We start from the raw sequence: 25,001 nt of genomic DNA, 5'->3' as shown, positions 1-25,001 counted from the left end.
GCGGTTTGGCGCCTGCCTTTGGCCCAGGGCGCGATCCTGGAGACCCGGGATCGAATCCCACGTCGGGCTCCCGGTGCATGGAGCCTGCTTCTCCCTCTGCCTGTGTCTCTGCCTCTCTCTCTCACTGTGTGCCTATCATAAATAAATAAAAATTTAAAAAATGTTAAAAAAAAAAAAAAAAAAAAAAAAAAAAAGAATAGCAGGTACTTTTTAATATTTTGAAAGTATAGGATAAGTAAATGATTTTCTTTAAAGATATAATTTAATGGAACCTAGGAATATTTTTGGGTTTTATTTATTTATTTTATTTTTTTAAGCAAGCTCTAGGCCCAGTGTGGGGCTTGAACTCACAATCCTGAGATCAAGAGTTATGTGCTCTACTACCTGAGCCAGCCAGGTGCACCCCTTATTTTGGGGGTTTGTTTATCTATTTATTGTTTTTTATTTATTTGAGAGAGAGGGAGCGAGCAAGCATGTGAGAGGGAGAAAGAGAGAGAGGGAGCACGCAGGAAGGGAGCAGGAGGGAAGAGCAGAGGGAGAAGGAGCCCGATGTGGGGCTCAATCCCAGAACCCTGGGATCATTACCTGAGCCAAAGGTGGACACTTAACCCACTGAGCCACCCAGGCACCCCTAGTTTTGGATTTTTTAAAAAAAAGATTTTATTTATTTATTTATTTATTATTATTAAAAAAAATTTTTTTTTAAAATTTATTTATGATAGTCACAGAGAGAGAGAGAGAGAGAGAGAGGCAGAGGGAGAAGCAGGCTCCATGCACCGGGAGCCCGATGTGGGATTCGATCCCAGGTCTCCAGGATCGCGCCCTGGGCCAAAGGCAGGCGCCAAACCGCTGCGCCACCCAGGGATCCCAGATTTTATTTATTTATTCATGAGAGACACACAGAGAGAAAGAGAGGCAGAGGGAGAAGCGGGCCCCCATGCAGGGAGCTCGACGTGGGACTTGATCCCGGGTCCCCAGGATCACGCCCTGGGCTGAAGGTGGCGCTAAACTGCTGAGCCAGCCGGGCTGCCCTCTAGTTTTGGATTTTAAAATGCTCTTGTGGACGTATGATTTTATAGAGTTCTTAAGTTGGATTTATTTTGTAAAATGTTTAAAGTTATGTAAACTAATAATTACTTTTGCTTTTGAAGATGTTATATGTTTGAATTAACACTCCACTCTGACCACTCTGATAGAATGACCTAGTTCTAAATGAATTTTTTTTTTAAAGATTTTATTTATTCATAGAGACAGAGAGAGAGAGAGAGAGAGAGGCAGAGACACAGGCAGAGGGAGAAGCAGGCTCCATGCAGGGAGCCCGATGTGGGACTTGATCATGGGTCCCCAGGATCACACCGCAGGCTGCAGGCGGCGCCAAACTGCTGCGCCACTGGGGCTGCCCTGGGATACGTTTTTTTATGTAGCATTTAATTTTCTAGAGTTTTTGTTTTTTTTTAGGTTGAGTTAATTGAGGGACTACATTTTGGACCTTTTAGAGTTGGCAGTCTATAAAAATGAAAAGAAAAAGATGTTAAAACTTTTTTTCACCAGTTGGTTACTGTTACAAAATTTGTGGCTATTTCTGAGGAATCAATGGAAAACAGTGAAAGGCAGAAACTATCTATATACTTGCTACACAGCATGAATTCCCTGTACCTCACTAAGTCTTCTGAATCAATGTAAACTGTGAAAATCTGGAGCAAAGTTATCTTTTCACTGAAAATAAATATATTTGGTTGGGGAAAAAAAGAAATTAGGAAAATACTTAAGAAAAAAAAAGAAAGTACTTGATATATTGCTGAGGATAATGTAATGACCCACCTCAGGGGATAATTTAGTTATTTTCTGAGGGATTACTGTACAGTGAATTATTTAATTGGTTTAACATTATGGTTTTTTAAAAAAGATTTATTATTTTAAAGATAGAGAAAGCAGGGGGGTCAGAGGGAGAGAAAAGAGAGACTCTTTTTTTTTTTTTTTAAATATTTTATTTATTCATTCATGAGAAACACACAGAGAGAGGCAGAGACATAAGCAGAGGGAGAAGCAGGCTCCATGCAGGGAGCCCCATGTGGGACTCGATCCCAGGACTCCAGGATCACGCCCTGAGCTGAAGGCAGATGCTCAACCACTGAGCCACTCAGGCGTCCCAGAGAGACTCTTAAGTAGACTCCTCTCTGTGCACAGAGTCCCACACCATGCTTGATCTCATGATCCTGAGATCATCATCTGAGCTGAAACTGAGTCGGGCACTTAACTGATTGTGCCACCAGGTGCCCCGGTTTAACATTGATCTTTTTTTTTTTTTTTAAACATTGATCTTTGATTTCACTAAATTTACAAGTGAATATAAAGCCAAACTGTATTACTAATACAGCAAAATTGCATAACTATTTATTTCTAAATAGATGATAAAGAGTATGTCTCATTATTTATTATTATTATTAATTATTAAGATAATTCTATCCTTAAGGAAGTTTTCTGTATAAATTAAGTATATTACACAGTTTCACTTGTTGGGTTTTTGAATTTAAAACTAGGAAGAAGGGATCCCTGGGTGGCGCAGCGGTTTGGCGCCTGCCTTTGGCCCAGGGCGCGATCCTGGAGACCCGGGATCGAATCCCACGTCGGGCTTCCGGTGCATGGAGCCTGCTTCTCCCTCTGCCTATGTCTCTGCCTCTCTCTCTCTCTCACTGTGTGCCTATCATAAATAAATAAAAAATTAAAAAAAAAAAATTTAAAACTAGGAAGAAGTATTTGCTTTTAAATCTCAAGTGAAATTTGAATTTTAAAAGCGTGAATATTTTGCCTGTTTTCCTTCAGCTGTCTTTATTAATGAGCTGTCTTTAAAGTGCAATGGTCAAAAAAAAATAAAGTGCAATGGTTATTTTTTGTGAATCTGAGTCATGGGTAACTGATTGAATTCACCATTTTGTAAATATAAGTCCATTAGTTTTAGGGGAGAGAAAAGCTCAAAAACGTTCAGGTTTATTTTTCTCTTTGCATATCCTATCTTGCTTTTCAGTGAGATCTATTGTGAATATTTTATTGAATTGATTTTAAACTCTTAAACAAGGTGAATAAAGTGCTTTAGGTTACACTGTATATTTTGTCCTGTTTACTTTTTTAACTTTGCTTTTAGATAGTTAGCTTTATCATCACCAGGAATGGTAGTGGGATGGGAGATGAGGATAACATTGTCTTTTTACAGATAAACCTTAGAAATAGTGGAGCAATTAAGTTACGCCCCCATAACAAAGAACTGATATACTGAGTTTTACTTTTTTCATCTACTCTTTTCAGAATGGGATGGTAACAAAAGATTTGACAAGACTAAAAACACTTCTCACAGAAACAGAGGTAAGACTATTTCAGTGGATCTCTTTGGAAAGACTTTAACTCAATCTGGCCAGTAAGTGTTCTGTGTTAAAATGGGAAAATCTTTGGGCATTAGCCAAGAAAGCAAGGCTGGTTAGGTGGGATAATGGAATCTCCTGGCCTTTTTCTGTAACCCATCTTGGTCCCATCCCAGGAACCTTGCTTCTTCTCAGGTCTTCTGTTCCTAATTCTTGTTAGCAGTCTCTGGCCAACAAGTGGAAAGATGATTGGGGAATTTTAGTGTTTAACTACATCTGGCTGTTAGAAAATACTGTCATTAAAAATGAGATACCCCTGAAACCTTTTTTTTAAAGCAATTAAAGAGATCTGTGATTTAAAGACTGTTTTTAGGGAATGGAGTTTAGGAGATGGAAATAATATTTATCAGGGTAAATGGTGGACAAAAGTGTGCTCTGGTGAAGCACTTGAAGGACACGTACAAGGCCAGGGGGACAGCAGTGTCATGGAATAGGATTATAGCTTTCTAAGTTCAAAATTTCTATTCCTCATATAGGCATATAAAAGTATATTTGGATGTCTCATTTTAAAGACAGCTCTTTATGTCAGTTTTTATCATAAATGGGAGCCATGTAGAGTGATTAGTTGGTCTTTCTTTCTTTCTTTCTTTCTTTCTTTCTTTCTTTCTTTCTTTCTTTCTTTCTTTTCTTTCTTTCTTTCGAGTGCAGGAGGTGGGTAGGAGGAGGGCCAGAGAGAGGGAGAGAGAGAATTCTTTTTTTCAGATTTATTTATTTATTTGAGGGGGGTGGCCCATATGCTTGCAAGTGAAGGGAAGGGCAGAGGATATTCAGGTAGACTCCCTGCTGACTGCATAACTCATCTCACAGCCCTGAGATCATGACCTGAGCCGAAACCAAGAGTTAGACACTTAACCCACTGTGCTACCCAGGCAGCTCTCATTGACTTATTTGTTTAAAAAAAACTGGCACATACTGTGTGCTAGGTCGTATGCTTCCTGCTGGGAATATAGCACTGACCAAGACACTTGCTGTCTGGGAAGTTAAAGTCTTGGGGAAAAGATAGACCATAAACAAATAAATTAATTAGGCAACTATAGGTATAATTTACATTGAGGAAAGTGATATGGGGGGGAAAATAAGCTTTCTGTGATGGAAAAATAACTGGATTGAGTGGTCAGAGGCTGAGACAGTTAAGCAAAGAACTAAGGGTTAAGAAGGTGGTAAGTCCCATGGCAAGTGAAATGGAGGGTGCTCCAGCCTGGTGGAGAGCATGAGCTGAAGCCCAGACGTAAAACATGACCTCCTGTAAATTATTTTCCATTTCAGGTCTAATAACATGCCACATATACCAACAAACATTAAGCAAAGAAGACTGTCATCAGGAATTACATGAGCTGAATAAAGATACTATTTGTTTTGCTACAACTACATAGGCTTTTAAAAAATGTTATTTTCTTTGTCTTACTCTGAATTAACTCCTATCAGTAAGCTCTAATTAGCTTTAGAGCCATTTCCTTTCTTGTATATATGTAGTCTTTTTAATTTCTAAGGATTAAAGGAAGACAATTATAAATGTTTTATTTTATTTTTATTTTTTTAAAGATTTTATTCATAAGAGACAGAGAGAGAGAGAGAGAGAGGCAGAGACACTTTTTAGAGGGAGAATCAGGCTCCACGCAGGGTGCCTGGCTTGGGACTCAAACCCGGGTCTCCAGGATCATACCCTGGGCTGAAGGCAGGCACTAAACCGCTGAGCCACCCAGGAATCCCCCAGTTTTAAATGTTTTAGACTTTTAACATGGGATGTAAAATAGATGACCTTTCATTTTATTAAGATTTTTAGCTTTCTTTTTTATTGCCTTAGTGGAATTATTACTTTACATCTGATAATTGCAGAGATATAGATATTATGTTTATATACATATATGTGAATTTTAATTTTTAATACTTATAATGCTGTCACATGTAAGACCGCAGGTATCACTCGACTCCTATTTTGTGAGTGTACTTTTGGAAGAAGTGACTTAAGTTTTGTTTATAATTAACTTTTCTCTGTAACCAAAGTAGTATTCTTTTTGGCTAGTGAACTGATATTATTTATAAAAAAAAATACAACTAGAAAAAGCTAACAAACACTGGTACCCATATTTATTATTGTGCATGACATATTAAAAAATAGAAACAGGGCAGCCCAGGTGGCTCAGCGGTTTAGCGCCGCCTTCAGCCCAGGGCATGATCCTGGAGACCCAGGATCAAGTCCCATGTCTGGCTCTCTGCATGGAGCCTGCTCCCTCTGCCTGTGTCTCTGCCTCTCTCTCTCTCTCTCTCTCTCTCTCATGAATAAATAAAATCTTAAAAAAATAAATAAAAAACAGAAACAATTTGTTATTTAAAGATTGCACTGAGCAGGTATTTAAGTGCTAGTGGATAAGGATAAAGGCATGGAACTCAAGGCTGACTAATGGAAACAAAACAATGTATATTCCAGTAAGACTTAAAATATCAAATCCATACGTTTGTAAATTTATAGAAATTCTAGCAATTAGAAATTTGGCTGTTTTCCCTCAAGGTGTCAGTATAAACTAAAGATCCATCATAAGCTCATTGATCTTGCCCTTCTCTCTTGGATTCTGACCATATAAAAAAGCGTTTAAGAAAACAAAACACAATATCTTAGAACCTAAAAGTCATAGTGGCCAAACACCGAGCCCAGGCCTAGGTTCTCATTTTTACCAGCTCTTCTGGTATGGATGTGTTGTTCTCCAGACCCTGACAGCCTGAGAGCTGCAGTGTCAGCACAGGCGTGCCTGCTCATTTGTACATCATTGTAGATGCTGATTCTTGAAACACACCATGTATTTTTTCCTTCTAAAAATTATGTGCTTTCAGCTTTACTATAGGACGGAAACATTTTCTTCCCATTTTTTACTTGCATATCTTTGATAAATTTTTTAAAGACTTATTTTTTTTTAAAGATTTTATTTATTTATTTGAGAGAGAGAGAGCTAGAAAGAGAGCACAGGCACACACAGAGTGAGCCAGGAGGGAGAAGCAGACTCCCAGCTAACCCTGAGATCATGACCTGAGCTGAAGGCAGATGCTTAACCTACTGGGTCACCCAGGTGCCTTTAGTCTTTTTTTTAAAAAGTTTAAGTAATATGTATATATATTACACACACACACCCCTATTTATTTATTTATTTATTTATGATCTTATTTATTCATGACACACACACACACACACACAGGCAGAGACACAGGCAGAGGGAGAAGTAGGCTCCATGCCGGGAGTCTGATGTGGGACTCGATCCTGGGACTCTAGGATCATGCCCTGGGCTGAAGGTGGCTCTAAACCGGCGCTAAACCACTGAGCCACCCGGGGCTGCCCGTATTTAAGTAATCTTTCTACACAATGCAGGGCTCAAACTCGTGACCCCACCATCAAGAGCCACATGTTCCTCATACCGTCTGAGGCAGCCAGGCATCCCTATTTTGATAAATTTTTTAGAGGAGATACTTTAAAATTCATACTTGAAGTGAGCTTTTAGCTTTTATATTTGTAAATTTGATGAAGATGAAATATTTTTTTAAAAATTTATTTATTAGCAAGAGAACATGGGTGAAGGTGGGCAGGAGCTAAAGGAGAGGGAGAGAAAAACTGAGTGCTGGTGTTGAATGTGGAGCCTGATATGGGGGATCAGTCTCATAACCCCAAGCAGAAAACAAGAGTTGGATGCTTAACTGACTGTGCCACCCAGGTGTCCCTGAAATCATATTTATTTATTTATTTATTTATTTATTTATTTATTTATTTATTTATTTATTTTTAAAAGATTTTATTTATTTATTCATGAGAGACACAGAGAGAGAGGCAGAGGGAGAAGCAGGCTTCACATAGGGAGCCGGACATGGGACTTGATCCCAGGTCTCCAGGATCACATCCTGGGCTAAAGGCAGCGCTAAACCGCTGAGCCACCCGGGCTGCCATGAAATCATATTTTAAAGGCTAGTGTGGGACTATGGCACTTAGACCTTGCTTTAGAAATTTTTTTTTTAAAGATTTTATGTATTTATTCATTCATAAGAGACACACAGAAAGAGAGGCAGAGACACAGGCAGAGGGAGAAGCAGGCTCCATGCAGGGAGCCAGACGTGGGACTCGATCCTGGGGCTCCAGTATCATACCCTGGGCTAAAGGCAGCGCTAAACCGCTGAGCCACCTGGGCTGCCCCTTGCTTTAGAATTTATTTATTTATTTATTTATTTATTTTTAAAAAAGATTTTATTTATTCATTCATGAGAGACAGAGAGAGAGAGAGAGAGAGGCAGAGACACAGGCAGAGGGAGAAGCAGGCTCCATGCAGGGAGCCTGATGTGGGACTCGATCCCGGGTCTCCAGGATCACACCCTGGCTAGAAGGCAGACACTAAACCACTGAGCCACCCAGGGATCCCCTTGCTTTAGAATTTAAAGAGATTTTTTTTAATGTATCTTTTTTGTGAACATAGAATCCTTGTAATGTGAAGTTACTTTTGATTTAGTTTATGTATTCTTATATTCAGTCCTTGTTTTATAGAAAGAATGGGTTGTCTTTAAAAACTTTTTAGTAAGTAGTTTGAGAATCAGAAGACATTTTCTTATAGAAACAGTATTATAGTGATTTAATTCCTTTTTCTCTTACATTTGTTTTTATTTAAGTTTGATTTGCCAACATAGTATAACACCCAGTGCTCATCCCATTAAGTACCCTACTCAGTGCCCATCACCCAGTTACTCCATCCCCCCCCCACCCCCCCCACACCTCCCCTTTCACAACTCTTTGTTTCCCAGAGTTAGGAGTCTCTCTCTCTCTTTTGAGTTAGGAGTCTCTCAAGGTTTTTCTCCCTCTCTGATTTTCCCACTCAGTTCCCCTCCTTTCTCTTATAATCTCTTTCACTATTTTTTATATTCCACGTATGAGAGAAACCATATGATGATTGTCCTTCTCTGATTATATCACTCAGCATAATACCCTCCAGTTCCATGCATTTGTCAAAGCAAATGGTGGGTATTTGACCTTTCTGATGGCTGAGTAATATTCCATTGTATATATACACACCACATTTTCTTTTTCTTTTTTTTTTTTTTTTAATTTTCATTTATTTATGATAGTCACACAGAGAGAGAGAGAGAGAGAGGCAGAGACACAGGCAAAGGGAGAAGCAGGCTCCATGCACCGGGAGCCCGACGTGGGATTCGATCCCGGGTCTCCAGGATCGCGCCCTGGGCCAAAGGCAGGCGCCAAACCGCTGCGCCACCCAGGGATCCCCACATTTTCTTTATTCATTCATCTGTTGAAGGACATCGTGGTTCCTTCCACAGTTTGGCTATTGTGGACATTGCTGCTATGAACATTATAGTGATTTAATTCCAACCCAGCCTAAAAAGTCCAATTTAATTACCGACATGTAAATTAAAATGATATTAACGTTTCAGTCATACACAATTAGTGTTAGACATTCTATGGTACAAGCCATTCCAAATTTCACCTTGGGATAGTATTTCCTCTGATTCAGCTCAAAATTAACTGAGCTCCTGTGCTGTTCAAGGTTCTCTGGGGGTTTTTTAACGCTGAGATAGCTGTGAAAAACAATCTGTGGGCCAGTCCGAGATGCACATAGCTAATGTACCCATGGGGCAGGCTGCCTGTGGTCAGTAAGTGCTGCAGTGGAAGTACAGGCAGGGAAAGGAGAGATTAACAATCTTTGGGGAGACTAGGAAGGCAGGAGGATGGGGGTGCTAGGTAAAGACCCAGAGGTAACTTGGTATAGGGTAACATTTGGGGGTTGTTTGGTTAAGGGGCAGATGAGGGCCTTACCCAGGATAGTGGCAGTGGGAGTAGAGAGTATGAGACAGATATTAGAGACATTCTAGACCTCTTTGAGCAAGGTTTGGAGAATACTCAGAGTGGGACAGAAGAGGGAGAGTTTGTGGTACGCCTGGGTGGCTCAGTGGTTGAGTGTCTGCCTTTGGCTCAGGGCGTGATCCTAGAGTCCTGTGATTGAGTCCCACATCAGGCTCCCTGCATGGAGCCTGCTTCTCCCTCTGCCTATATCTGCCTCTCTCTCTCTCTCTCTGTGTGTCTCTCATGAATGAATGAATGAATGAATGAATGAATAAATAAATAAATAAATAAAATCTTTAAGAAAAAAAAAGTTCTAGATGGCTTTCAGAATTTTAACCTTACTCTCTTTGGGAACATATATCCATTAACTTGAGATAAGGAGCAATTGAAGGAGGATGAGATTTGGGATAAAGATGATGAATTTAATTTTTGACATATTTGTTTGAAGTGCTTAGATGATCACCTGTCCAACCACGCATCCCATCCTAGATGCATTTAACTGGGCACCCATTAGTGCCTGATCTCTCTGAGGTGTGGGAATACAGAAAGGCAGTAAGTCTGTTGGCAGTGGATCTGTACATGACTGAAAATGATCCAGCACATAAAATGCTATCAGTAGTTAAGAAAAATAAGAAAAAGTGCTATGGCTGGCACTCAGTTGAAATGGGGGGGGGGGGTGTGTAGAGTTTAGAGCCAAAGGAGCAGATTGGGGATTTATGTCCACCAAAGGAGTCAAAACCAGGAAGTCAGAGTGAGTGGGTCCTCAGCTCCTCATGGGGGAATGGCTTATCCCAGAATGAGGGAGACCTGGCAGGATGTGCTCCAGGCCCCACAGTGATGGCATTGCACTTAATGCAGGAGAAAAAGTACCTTGTTAGCCGGTCATTCTCTAGGTGTTAGGAAGAGGACAGTGAAATGAATAAGTGATGGAGGCACTACTCCATGGGATTCAGGACTAGGGACTTAGAGTTTTTAATTTTATTACCAGGTAATTTTTATATAGGGAATCTCTCCCATTTTCCTTAATAAGGACCACATAAGTATTTCTTTTCTATATATTTTTTCTTTTCTATATTTAAACATAGTTTAACATAACATGAAACACAGATGGATGCAAAAAATACTGTTTACAGTATTAATGTTCATTAAAATTGCTAAGTATTCAAACTCAACCTTTTAAAAAAATGTTGAAAACGTCCAAGTTTAATTCAGCATTCAATTGGTTATTTCTTATTATAAGAACATTTTCATTTGAAAAATTTCAGACAGCAACTAGTAACGTCCTCTCTGGATATCACGTGGAAGACTTGGAAGGGGGTAAGTACCAAATTCTGTGTTACTTCTCGTAACTGTAATTGCAGGCATCCCTTTGTTATTGATTATTGGGAGGATGTTTATTGAGTTACATATAGTACATGTACGTGGATGTATAAAAGAGAATATACAAATTTAATTTTAAAAGTAGGTGTGGATGAAAGCAGTTTTTTCACTGGCTCCCTTTTGTAGAATAATGGAGGTAGGAGGTATCATTCTCTTGCCTCCATATAGCTCTAAATGGAAACCTTATTGTTAGCAATGTCAAATTGCTTTTGTTGAGGGAAGCCTTTTCTCTTTTCCTGTCCTCAGCTAGTCTAATTATTACTTTTTTGGAAGCTTAAGTTGTTCCTGCCATAATTAAAATCCATGACCTCCTTCCTCTTCTCTTGCTAGAGGAAAGGGAAGAAGGACCAACATTCATTGAGTGCTTGCTGGATACTGTGTACTGTGGTATGGGCTTTCACAAAAACATGTATTGGTTTCTCCATCTTTTTGATAGGTGATGAAACTGATATTTATTAAGGTTCAGTAGTTTTCCTAGTCACACAGCAGGAAAGGGATGAAAAATAGCTTTAAACTCAACCTGGCTGAATATCTATTTTTTGGGTAGCACATGACTTGTGAGGAAATAGAGAATGGCTGTGAGGTCCTTGAAAACTTAGTGCTGCTCAGCCTCTGTTGCTCTAGCCTTTTTCTTTCTCAAGCATTATTTTCCTTGGTTTATTTGGAACTTCTACCGAATCGAATCAAAGCTCATTGTATTCAAAAGTAAACAAATGTTATTCTTTAGCTCCTACCTCAGAATTCAACTTTTTTTAAGTTTTATTTCATTTGTATAAAAGGATTACTTGATACAATGACCTGTGCCAGACAAATCCTAAGGAACATGGGTAATAATGTGGAACTTTTCACTGAATATGCAGTATTGAATTTGTTCTACAAAATTTCCTTCCAGGATACGATAATTTTCTCATTCCTGAAATAATTCCTAATAGAGACACATCTTGTACTTAAGAAATGACAAGCATGCCAACATTTGCCCCTTTAGTTCGTTAGGGAAGAGATTGCATTGGAAAATATGTCCACCAGTTGCTAGAAAAGAGTCAGGGGCATCGACCTGGTTTAGCTGCTGGGTATCTACTTCTGTGGTTAATTGAATTTAACTTCTTTGATTGGTAGATTACTTTTTTGGTAGAGGCAAGTATATCATGTCCTTTTTACATCATCTAGGATGATGTGTGTGGAGGGTTTATAGTATTTCTTACACATTAAAATATCAGAATTCTTAGCAAGCCTCAAATGATAAGACTATATCCTGATTACTCTCTAGGATCTTGTAATGGTTGGCATTTCCGCCCACCACCTAGGGGAATCACAAGCAGCGAGGAATATACTTTGTGTAAAAGGTAACGTGAATTTTTTCTTTAAACCAATGACGTGTCTTTATTCAAAAGGTAGATAATTTTCCTTCACTTTTTGAAAAGTAGTAATGCTAATTTAAAGAAGATAATATGTGAAGGAGGAAATACAATGATCGAGAAAAGTGTTTTATTTTAAACTTGAAATAAAAGCCATAATTAATGGTTGTTATCATTAAATAATAAAAGCCAAAGCCATATCAGTGAGTCTTCTTTTAATTACAAACAACAGTGATCTAAATTAAGATTGTTAAGACTTTGTGTAGAAGTCTTTTATAATACCAGTTGGATAATTATGACTGAATTTAATTCTGGTCTCTAACTTATGTGAAATTTACCTCTAACTGATCGTGATTGAATTGAAATCGTATAAACAGAAGTAAAGCATAAAATAGATGAAGAAATGTTCAATTATTTTAATAACTTTTCTAAAAAGAAAGAATCTGTTACCTTCATGTTATCCTTATGTATAATTTATGAGTAATTTCTATTTCAATGGCAAAGCTTTCAAAATTAAATTGTTATTAAGCTGGAAAGAATTATTAAAGTCACATTTTGAAAGGTGAACTCCGGTTCTTTTTATAAGAACTAGTAACTAGAGGGATTTTAGATATAAAATCTCATTACTATAGATTGTTTTTGATAATGAAGGAAATTGAATATGTAGTGATGATTGAATAGTCAAGAGATCAGATATGATTTTGTAGTAGAAATAAACTGAGTAGTCAATTTCAAAAATCCTGGTGGCGTCATGTTGGAGTAGAGGCAGAACACAATCCTATGCAGAGGAAACATGAGAAAATTTATAGGCCAGATAAGAATATCAACCTTTAATATTTAATTTAAAACAGAGCAATATAAAGACAAATATTTGGCTCATTAAGACATACTTAAGAGAAAAACGAATGATTTTTAAATGTCTTACAAAACATAAAAGAGAACTTAATAAATAGTATAATTTAAGTACTTTGTGTATCATTAAGAAAACCTTTAAATACAGTCATCTTTTCAAATAGGGTGAACCATTTGATAATTTACATTGTGCTGTGATTCGTTTAACGTATGTTTCTTTTGACCATATTTTTTCAGTTGAAAAATTTTCTCTAATATAACACTTCTGATCTCTATTTTGCTATTTATAATTTTCATTTTTTCTCTCAGAAGATCTTTTACTAATTTTTTGATGTTTCAGTTGTTCAAAAAATGGCTAAGCCCATAATTTTGTAGGATATGTAAAACTTAATGATCTAAGTTTTGCATTTTATCAGTTGAATTTTCTGAGTCCCAAACACTGAGAAACCATTAACTATCTTTTTAAAATGAACATTTAGGAATTTACCATTGGAGATTTTAATCTATTGGATTAATTGTGATTCTAATATAAAACTTTTATTCTTAATTTATTCAAAACTTCAAGCAAATGAATATAGTCCAGTATTTTCAATGAAATATAGGTAATAGTTATATAGAAAAGAGTAAAGGCATTATATTCAAAAGTGAAAAGCAGAAGCCTTAAGATGATAATTTAATGATACATTAACATTTTTTTCAGAACGAAATTCCTAGTATATAGAGAATTTTCTTTGGGTCCTATCATTTTGGGAAGTAGGGCATACCTGTGTTTGATGCACCAATCCACTTGATGTCAGTGTTGCTTTAGGAAAATTCTGCTCTAAGAAGAATTGTCTAAATAGAGTTGTTACCTCATGAAGGAAGCTACTTTTTCAGTGTCGGTTTTATGGGTGAGGGGTGGTTATGATTGATTATGCTTTGCTTTAACATCCCCTTATTCCAAAAAAGAGGTCACTGAGTATGGGAAGTTGCTATAGTGATTAACTGTTACAAATGTTCTGGAAACCTCTTCTTCCTTCTTGTGCAAGCAAGTCAGTGTGATAAATATGGCCTTTCAGGAGATGATGTTTTGCTTTTGTTATTGAAGAGTCGGAGGGCAAATGCTGGAAGTTTATCTTTTAAATGGTCCAACAAAGTATATGATAAAACAGTTTTTCCTATTCTACTTAGATTTTTAGAGCAAGGAATCTGTAGGTATGGTGCGCAGTGTACTTCAGCACATTCCCAGGAAGAACTAGCAGAATGGCAGAAAAGATATGCTTCACGCTTGATAAAATTGAAACAGCAAAATGAGAATAAACAGCTCTCAGGCAGTTACATGGAAACCTTGATAGAAAAGTGGATGAATTCATTATCTCCTGAGAAAGTGGTGAGGAAAATAAACTGCATTTTTTTTTTGTTTGTTTGTTTTAAGTGATGACCTTGTTTGAGTCTTGACTTTATTTTGTGCTATATTTTGGTTTATTTCCTTATCTTCTATATGAAGAACTTGATTCTGATAAAACTGTTTTTATAGCAAAAGTAGACCCTTTTGCTAAGATAAAGAGCAGAACTAAGCCATTTGTTTGGAGATTTGCAGGTATTACATTAATCTTCATTCAGGAAGTATTTACTGCCATTTTATTGTTATTAATTTTCTTATGTCTTGTCTAAGCTTTATTATATTTTGTTCTTATAAAATTAATGTATAAAAATATCTTGCTTTGTAAACAGTTCCATCAACATCTTTACCGTTGATATTTATTTACCATGCCAAAAATTTTTGTTTGTGCTTTTGGGACTAAAAGTATAATATTAATTGCTCTCTATTTTCAGCTTAGTGAATGTATAGAAGGAGTAAAAGTAGAGCATAATCCTGATCTGTCGGTTACTGTCAACACCAAAAAATCTCACCAGACATGGACCTTTGCTCTTACTTGTAAGGTATGAATTTTGTGCTAATTAAAGAATGTAGTTTTTAAAAATTTTTCTTCAGGCTTTTTTTGACCTTTAAATCTCTGTGTTAGAGCACTAAAATTTTTTTAATCTAAGTACATCTTAAGTAGGTTCTATATTGTACTAAAGTGTATTTCTGTATTTTGTTCATTAAAGGTACAATATTTTTAGATTTTGAGATAAAAGTTGTGGTAGATACTTAGATGTTTGCTAACTTATTATTTTGATAAAGAGGTTTTTGATATATTGTTTCCTGAAGTTGGAACATAGGATGGGGTTCATGGCTTATAATTAACTACTTAAAAATGGAATTGTTTAATCTGGCAGTTCTAAGATATTTAAACTGTAACAACTTGCTTTTTTTTAAATTACATTTGATGAAATCACATATTCTGTAATAGTGGGTTTTTAATATGAAACATTTTCTGCAGTGCTTCCCATCTTGAATATAACGTTCAAAGTTTAAGAATGAAGCAGAGTCAAACTTTTCTGTGAATACGTGCAGTGGAAAAGTTTTGTGTACTTTTTTTGGTGGCATTTCTTCCACTGTACCATCTGGATCTTGGGATGAAAAATCTGGGAACATTTAGTTTCGGCCTTGAACCCAATCCAGTGCCTTCTGAGGTAACTGCCCTCCTATGAAGACTTCCTACTTGAAGCTAGATAAAACTTTTTTAGGCCAAAGGTTTGGAAAGTTGGAGGTCAGTGGTCTAACAGAGTGATAGCTTTTACCACAAAGAAAGATGAGCATATCATAGAAAGAGCAGGGAGGCTAGAGATGTAGCATAAATATATCATTTAAAAAAATTCAGCTTTACAGAGGTATAAATGACATCATAAATATAATTTTAACAACTGATTTTTTTTTAACCATTCTTTTTTCTAAATGGCTTATGGGCACAATTTGTACTTTTAAAATAGTCTCTTAGAAGCATGGGAAAGTAAAAGTCCCTAATGGGAATATTTTCATTGAAGAGCCCAATTACAATTGGATTTTTCACCCCCTTGTACTCAATGAATTATTTTAACTTCCTTGTAGCCTGCAAGAATGCTGTATCGTGTAGCATTGCTTTATGATGCTCATCGTCCTCATTTTAGTATCATTGCAATATCTGCCGGAGATAGTACTACCCAGGTATCACAAGAAGTCCCAGAAAACTGTCAAGAATGGATAGGAGGAAAGATGGCCCAAAATGGATTAGATCATTACGTGTATAAAGTCGGGATAGCATTTAACACAGAAATATTTGGAACTTTTCGCCAAACCATAGTTTTCGACTTTGGATTGGAACCAGTACTCATGCAAAGAGTAATGATTGATGCAGCTTCTACAGAAGGTAATATTTAGACTTTTTTCCCCTGATACGATGTATTAAAAGGCACTATGATGTCAGCATTAGAAGATATGTATTGGCCCCTAAATATTCCATGGATAGAGAGGGAATAATAGGGAAAAAAATATCCCAAAGCAATCAACTCATTTACTGTGTAATGAGATTAGAATGGTTCACATTGTGCCCTGTTCTCTTTGTATAGGCATCAGACAAACTTGCTTTGAGCTTCCCCAAACTTGTATGAGTATTAGTTTGGGTAGGCTGTTATTTCAGTGGTAATTGTGAGTACACCTCCAATGTCTGTTTCCATGTTTGACTGAGTCTCCAGTTAACTTTGCTGAGATTAGTACATTATCTTTGATTGAAAAGCCCTAAATACAAGGTTTCATAATTTGGTTTTGTACATTCACTAGTAAAGGAGACCAAGATGCCTTTTAATAGGATCTGCTCTGTGTTCCTGGGAAGAAGTCCCTGCTTTCAATATGTAAGCACCTGCAGAAGATGATAATTGTATGTCGTTACATTACTGCCTGTTCCTGAATTTTATGTCAGGATCCAACAGGACAAGGAAAGGGCACATTACCCTGCATTTCTTTGGCTTTTGGTTTGATTATAGGTGCTTTATTTTTTTCTAATGAACACTAAATATTTATTTAACACTTCATGTGAAACTTGATGTTGTATTGACTATAACCAGTGTGGAGGTTGTCTTTCACTATGCACCACCGTGGTCCACTTATGAGAACCCAGAAGTTTTGTTCATGAGCAAATGCTAGGATTTTATTTTTTGGATATAATAAACAGGTGGAAGAACTGGTTCTGTCTCCTTTTCTTTAGCTGCTGGTAAAGTTAAAGCAATATTTAGGCCCAGATTGAACGATTAGGCGTTACCTTCTAGTATGAGTGCTAATATTACCCAGACTTATTTAAGCCTCACTTAAATCTTATTTCTTCCTTACTTTGATCCCTTTTACCTGTTTTTATTCTGTTGTATTCTGTTTTTTCATTTTTTCAGTACTCCTTGAAATCAGAATATATTAATTCTTGAAGTCAGTTAGATACAGCTTACAAGATAATATATAATTTATGTTTGTTAATAGAGGAGTACTTTGACAGTTTTTTCCTGCAAGAGCCAGGTAATGTTTTAAATGTTGTCAGGCAAGTGGTATCCATTGCAATTCCTCTGCTCTACACTGTAATGATAAGGCTGCTATAGACAATGTGTAAACAAATGGGCATGACTGTGTTCCAATAAAACTTTATTTTCAAAAACAGCAGCAGGCTGGAATTACCTTGCATGCTGTGGTTTGTCCACCCCTGTACCAGTAAGTTGCTTTTAGAGACTAGAACTTGACAATTACCAGGACGCATCCAACTTAAGTCACGAAGAAAGACCAACAGGTATTTCCCACTCTCCATGTAACTCTAATAGGATGTTCTTGGCGACATGTGAGTTCTATTTTAAAAGTTAGTGTTTAGATTGGTGGTTTGTAACTCATGACTTATTTTCCCATCAAAATTAAGTTTGTGTTGACATGAATCTGTACTTGATAATGAAAGCCTATTTAGTTAATAATATAAAATGTTACGTGTCTACATGTAAGAGAACATGATACTATTAAGATAGGTGAAGGAAGGAGGTAATGATGAGGATTTCAGGTCACTCTCATGGGCTTGAGAGATTAAGGGTACTTTGTTTTTCCCTCAGGTATGTGATACTTTTCTAGTTGAAGAAAAAGCAGTGAACAGACTTCAGAGTCAAATAGAATTGGATTTGAATCTTGATTTTCTTTTTTCTTTTCTTTTCTTTTTTTTTTTTTTTTTTTAATCTTGCTTTTCTTAATACCTATGTGGCCCTGGATAGGGTACTTGACATTTCTGAACTTCGTGGAAACCTTTGTAAAGTGGGGCTGGAACTATCTCTCTTAGAGGATCATTGTGAGAATGAATAACCTTGTATGGTATCTGGCACAGGGCAGGCATTCAGTTAAATGGTAACTATGATTGGGATAATCCCTAGCTTACAAATAAATAGAATGAAGAAAGTAGGAAGACAGAAGGAGAATTTTTTAGAAAAGGGAGGTCTGGGGCTAGGGTGATGCAGACCGGGAGGGTCAGAGGGGCCAAGAAGCTGAGATAAAGACCTGAGCCCTTAAAGTCATAGTACCTGTGGATCATGGCAAGAAAATGCAAGAGAAGTTGGTGGAAGACAAGTTGTCCAAGATGGCCCCCGTTTTGAGTGTGGTGACTGGAAGAAATAGAGCGTCATTTCTTAGGTTTCTAATATATCAGTTTGAAAGTATAATGAATTTTATATTTCATTCAGATATGGTAGAAGGAGTTGATATAGTAAATGATATCCTCTCATTTGAAACTAATACGATGCCTTCCCCTCTTTTGTAAGACTTCGTTTTTTTTTTTTTTTTTTTTTTAAGATTTTATTTATTTATTCATGAGGGACACAGAAAGACGCAGAGACTTAGGCAGAGGGAGAAGCAGGTTCCTCACAGGGGTCCTGATGAGGGACTCAATTCCCGGACTGGGTTCACGCCTGAGCCAAAGGCAAATGTTCAACCGCTGAGCTACCCAGGCGTCCCTTGTAAGACTTCTTTATGTCCTTTTTTTAGTGACTACTCGTTGTTTTTTTTTTTTTTTAATATTTTATTTATTTATTCATGAGAGACACACAGACAGAGACACAGACAGAGACACAGGCAGAGGGAGAAGGCTCCATGCAAGGAGCCCGATGTGGGGCTTGATCCCGGGTCTCTAGGATCACACCCTGGGCTGCAGGCAGCGCTAAACTGCTGCGCCACTGGGCCTGCCCAACACTCGTAGGTTTTTTTTGTTGTTTATCTTTCTTTAAATGAGGTTTTACATCTAAATAGTTATGTCGAAAATAATTGAAAAATTAAACATTTTCTTGAACTAATTTGGAAACATTAGAACAGTTTCACAAAGTAAAAGTTGTTTTTCAAGGACAGGGAAAATACGTATTACAGGAAGACAATATATAGAATGCACAAAATGTATTTTCTGATAGGAGATTTTGAATATTATAAACAGAAAAACTTAAATCTAGGTTTGGGCAAACTAGGTGACATTTGGCTGACTTTTTTTGATCATTACTGAAATTAGCTGACCTATTGTGCTAATTTTTAGTTCTTTAGTATTTTTCCTACTCTTTTTCTTTTAAGCTTTATTTATTTTAGAGAGAAAGCACGAATGCGAGTGAGGGGAAGGGCAGAGGGAGAAGGAGAGGAGATAGAGAATCTCAATGAGCATGGAGCCCGACTTGGGACTCGGTCCCAGGGCTCTGAGATCATGACTTGAGCAAAATCAGGAGTTGGCTGTTTAACCGACTATGCCACCCAGGTTCCCCTGTATTTTCCATACTCTTAAAATTGATGTCGTTGAATATCTTGACATTTTTGTTCTTAAAATTTTTAATGTATGGCTGTATTTGTTTCATTTGTGACTGTGTGTAGAGTCTCAACAGAATTTTGGAGAAATGAAAGCAGGATATAAACAGTATAATATTTGTTTCCTGCTTCTATCTTAGTGCTATAGTTAGTGTTTTTGATTATTATAGCAGATGTTTGTCAGCAAAAAATTGGGGCAAAAGATTTATGTGAAATCATAATTTTGTAGAAACATTCTGAAATAATAAAAATGTAAAATGTTAGTCTCCTCCTTGTGCCTTTTTCTAGAATACTTGTGTGAATAACATTCAGAGACATTGGGAGCAAGAGAACTTCTTTGTTAAGTTGGTGACTGTGTGACAGGCTGGCTGGGTTCACACCCAGCCTCAGCCAGTTCATTATTTGATAATTCCTTTTTCTACAGTTAGGAAGAAAGTATTATTCCAGGCTTAAGTTCGCCAAATGGAGTTAGTAATTGGGGGATTGAATTAGGTCTAGGTTGTATCTTGTTTCCATACCGTTTTTATTTTTTATTTTTAAAAAAATTTTTTTTTTCATTTATTTATGATAGTCACACAGAGAGAGAGAGAGAGAGGCAGAGACATAGGCAGAGGGAGAAGCAGGCTCCATGCACCGGGAGCCTGACGTGGGATTCGATCCCGGGTCTCCAGGATCGCGCCCTGGGCCAAAGGCAGGCGCTAAACCGCTGCGCCACCCAGGGATCCCCATACCGTTTTTATAACAAAAAATATATCATAATATAATTTGGTTTCTGCACACACAAAGAAATGTAGTAACAATGTGAAGCTGGAATTTGAATAGGAAATAGCTTTATCACTTCTTCTACTTGATTGGCTGTTCATTGTTTAAGCAAGTTTTTGTCCTTAAATTAATGCTGGGAACATAGATTTCTCTTCCATGATGTTATAAATTTAGACCACGCTGGACCATCTATTAGCTTGTTTCCAAAACTGTGATCTACAAATAGGTCTTCTGTTAATAACAGGTAAAGAGTCCCATCTACAAATATGTTTGGAAATGGTGAATGCTTTATTTTCCTTAGAGGTTCTCTTAGTGCACCTTAGTAATTAAAGACTCATTGTCAAACTGATTTGATCCTGGAACTTAGTTATATTAGTGCCTTATTCCTTGAAACTTAAAGTCAAGTTACACAGCAGATACTTATTTCCTTTTCTAACTCATTGTGCAGTATTGAGCTAAAAATTTTACTTTAATTAAATTTGAATTCCTAAAATTTGAATTTTAAAGGTTCATTTATTTGAGAGAGAGAGAGTGTGTGAGAAGCTCATGCCAGCATGTGGGGGGAAGGGGCAGAGGGAGAGGGAGAAAGATTCCAAGCAGACTCCTCACTAAATGTGGAGCCCAATGTGGGGCTCGATCTCACAACCCTGAGATGAACATCTGAGCTGAAATTCAAGAGTTGGATTTAACCAGCTGTGTCACCCAGGCACCTTATTTTTTAAAATACTATTTTCACAATATCTTTGTATGTTTTTATTTTTATTTTTATTTTAAGTAGGCTTCATTTGCAATGTGGGGCTTGAACTCACAGCCCTGAGATTAAGAGTCACATGTTCTACTGACTGAGCCAGCCAGGCACCCCTATTTTCATGATATATAAAGCATCTAAATGTTTTCTACTTATAGGCCATGAGTGAATTTTTTTTCTTTTAGTTGTTAAATGGCAATTCTGTGAACTGTTCAGGAAATAGATAATAACTTTAACTTGGCTTTTTTCAGTGCTTTTCCCTGTTGGTGAGATTTAGGTTCAGCAAGAGACACTGTATGCTCTAAGAACTTGTCTTGGTTTAAAGACATGGCTCTTAAAAATGCGTGGCAAAAGCCATCTACAGAAGAAGGAAGTTAGTGAGTTGTCTTCTTGCTTAGAAAATAAACTGTATATGCTTTATCCCACCACTTTGAGTAATGGAAAATTTTTGCTTGGCAAAATTGATTTGGAATTCTGCTTTGAATATCTGGAAGTTACATGTTGAAAATTAATTCTTTTTAAATTTGAAAACTCGATAGTACACATTTCTCTACTTTGAGTCTAGTAGGGTATATTAACATTTACATTAAAATTTAATATGACTTAAATATTCTCTCCAGCAGCACCTGGGTGGCTCATGGTTGAGCATCTACTTTCGGCCCAGGTCATGGCCCTGGGGTCCTGGGATTGGGTCCTGCACTGGGCTCCCCATGGGGAGTTTGCTTCTCCCTCTGCCTATGTCTCTGCCTCTCTCTATCTTGTGAATAAATAAAATCTTAAAAAAAAAATATTTCCAAATGCCAATGTTGTTGGTAAATTAAGGACAGGATATATATAGATAATATATATATAGATATATATCTATATCAATATATCTAAAAAAAATATATATATCTATATCTATGTAGATACTGATATTATGAAAAGTCATAGAAAAATAGATTTTAAAAAATAGTATATTTTTCAGTAAAAGATATTGTTGAGTAGAAGCATCTAAAAAGTATGAGGTACTTCTATGTTATTTTGCTGTTTTAACTTTTTATTAGTTTCTTTAGTTTATAGAAAATAGGGACAAACAATATGGGTAAGCTAAGAGATGTTTCTATATATCAATTTTTGGGAAAAGAATGATATTGAATGGATAGCTGAAATGATGGTTTGGGATTACTCTTCAGATTTGTAATTTTATTGTTACTTTGGGCAGTCCAGACTTGTAAAGGCATGGACCAAAATGTTTCCTAAGAAAGGGTGTGTACCTCTGATTTTGGAATTGAGAATCAATTCATCTCATTCTCTTTAACTTCCAGATAAATAGAGCTGTTTTTTTCCTTAAGATTTATTTATTCATTCATTCATTCATTCATTCATTCATTCATGAATGAATGAATGATAGAGAGAGAGAGAGAGAGGCAGAGACATAGGAGGAGGGAGAAGCAGGCTCCATGCCGGGAGCCCGATGTGGGACTCGATCCTGGGACTCCAGGATCGCGCCCTGGGCCAAAGGCAGGTGCTAAACCGCTGAGCCACCCAGGGATCCCCATTAGAGCTGTTTTTAATATATTCCATATTTAGCATGCATTTGTTTATTGCATGCTTCTTCTACATCCACCCTTGTACTAGACCTGTACTTTTTCTTATCTACTCTCAGTTCTGTTAAGGATAATTTTCAGATCTGCTATATCATATTCTTCAAGATAAAACTCTTTGCTTCATTAGAATAGTAACTATGTGGTTGAACAAGGAGGGCACTCCTATCTCAGTCAGTGGGGCCAGGGAAGTTGGGATGCATGTCTTGTGTCTGACTAGTTACTCCATCCTTGAATTCTGTTTGTGGCAGTAGCAGCTCTTCCCTTATGTTATCTTCAAAAAATTAGGTATATGCTAATTATCTTTAATTTTTTCTTCTGAATTTCTCTTAAAATATGTTTATGGCTCCTGCCTGCCACATCTCAGGGTAACAAATCCTACAGGTTTATAATTTCTGTTAGATTTGCTTTGAGATTTATTATTGTAGGAGTGGGAGTGGGTTAATAAGTCAGCTCTCCTTGTATGGTTTTATGAGTATTGATCCTTAACCTGTTCACTTTTCATCTTGGCAGAGTATTTTTCATTTTAGCCTAATCTAGGTTGAAGAAAAATGCTTACCAAGGATGAACTGGCTCAGCTGTCCTGAGCAGCATGTATGTGTGGTTTATTTTTTAAAAAAATTTTTAAGACTTTATTCATGAGAGGCAGAGATAGAGAGAGAGAGAGGAAGAGACAGAGACATAAGCAGGCTCCATATTGGGAGCCAAGTGTAGGACTTGATCCTGGGACCGTGATCACACCCTGGGCTGAAGTTAGATGCTCAACCGCTGAGCTACCCAGGCTTCCTGTATGTGTGGTTTAGATGTTAGCAGCTGGTACTGTGGCTGTACTTGGGGCTGAAATGAGGCCCAGGAGTAGTCATGTTCCACATGGGGATCCTCTTCTCCCTCCTCTATTTGAGCAGGGACTCTTAAGGGGCAACTGGGTGGCTCAGTAAGTGTCCAAGTCCCAACTCTTGATTTCAGCTCAGGTCGTGATCTTAGGGTCATGGAATGAGTCCTACATTGGGCTCTGTGTGCGTTGTTTACTTGAGATTCTCTTTCCCCCTCTCCTTTGGCCCCTTCCCCACCCTCCTCTCTCTTTCAAATAAATAAATAAATAAATAAATCTTTTAAGAAAAAAATCTTTGAATAGGAACTCTCAAGACCTAATGACCTTTAAGCACTGTAAGTTAGGTGGGTATTTGAATAGTCTAAATAAGCTTCTTATAAGTGAGAGAATTGGAGGCAGAAGCTTGCTTCAAGTTTAGATGAAGTAGGGATCCCTGGGTGGCGCAGTGGTTTGGTGCCTGCCTTTGGCCCAGGGCGCGATCCTGGAGACCCGGGATCGAATCCCACGTCGGGCTCCCGCTGCATGGAGCCTGCTTCTTCCTCTGCCTATGTCTCTGCCTCTCTCTCTCTCTCTCTCACTGATGATGACTATCATAAATAAATAAAAAAAAACTTAAAAAAAAAAAAAGTTTAGATGAAGTAGGGGAAGAGAAGTAGTTTTGGCAAAATATGTCTTTTGTAGTCACTGCCCACAGTTCATTTTTGATGTCTGAGCTAATCACTGAGATGAGTAATTTGCAGACTTTTTGATGTTGGCACACATGGTTGTTTTTCAGGATTCTTTTTTCCGTTCCTCCAACTCTCTCCTCTCCTGTAGTATGTTTATAGTCATTAGAAAAATAAATGAAATAAATTTTAACATTGTTAAATTTTTATAAAGATTTTATTTATTTATTCATGAGAGACACACACACACAGAGAAAAGCAGAGACACAGGCAGAGGGAGAAGCAGGCTCCATGCAGGGATCCTGGGACTCCAGGATCATGCCCTGGGCTGAAGGCAGGCGCCAAACCACTGAGCCTCCCAGGGATCCCAACATTGTTAAATGTTAAATTGTTTTGAAATTGTGCTACCTGCTGAAAACATTATTTTTAATAATTTCATAAAATCACAGTGGGAGTCATGGCACTGTATAGATAAGACGAGAAAAATAAATACTGTTTCTTATGCCACTTTTCCCAGAAAGCCTGAATACTTGTAGCCCAGAGTAGTATACTTTCTGTATAATTTGCTTTGCATATTAAATAGATGATATAAAAATTTTTTTAAAAAGAATGCTCTATTGTTTTAGGTTTCTTATTATCCTAGTTACTTAAACATCAGTTAAGAATAATTACTGAGTTTTTGAAGAATGTGAAGATAATATTGATCAAGGCATAGTCTAATTCAGTTTCTTATTTAAAATAAAATTATGAAATATAATGGTCCTACCTCCAAAGAATAGACATCCTTTTATTACATATTATTATCTTTGATAGTATGTAGAGTTTAGTGGTTTTTTTTTTTTTTTAAGGGCTGGTTATTGATTTATCACTATACTATTGCTGCTTCTCTT

General features: G+C 37.1%; 1 protein-coding gene across 5 annotated transcripts in view; it reads left to right on the top strand.

The window, feature by feature from the left end:
• HELZ (helicase with zinc finger) overlaps positions 1–25,001 on the top strand; it is a 162,611-nt gene that overhangs the window by 43,297 nt on the left and 94,313 nt on the right. For all 5 annotated transcript variants that reach the window (XM_072781087.1, XM_072781083.1, XM_072781084.1 and 2 more), the window contains 6 exons: positions 3,304–3,360; positions 10,506–10,557; positions 11,888–11,963; positions 13,998–14,196; positions 14,643–14,750; positions 15,802–16,099. In XM_072781087.1, the coding sequence (XP_072637188.1) occupies positions 3,304–3,360; positions 10,506–10,557; positions 11,888–11,963; positions 13,998–14,196; positions 14,643–14,750; positions 15,802–16,099 (790 nt within the window). The remainder of the gene's footprint in view (positions 1–3,303; positions 3,361–10,505; positions 10,558–11,887; positions 11,964–13,997; positions 14,197–14,642; positions 14,751–15,801; positions 16,100–25,001) is intronic.

The sequence above is a fragment of the Canis lupus genome, chromosome 16 (genome assembly GCF_048164855.1).
Source record: "Canis lupus baileyi chromosome 16, mCanLup2.hap1, whole genome shotgun sequence".
In the NCBI taxonomy this organism is placed as follows: domain Eukaryota; kingdom Metazoa; phylum Chordata; class Mammalia; order Carnivora; family Canidae; genus Canis; species Canis lupus.
The sequence above is the reverse complement of the archived record's forward strand: the minus strand, read 5'-3'. Positions and strand labels throughout refer to the sequence as shown.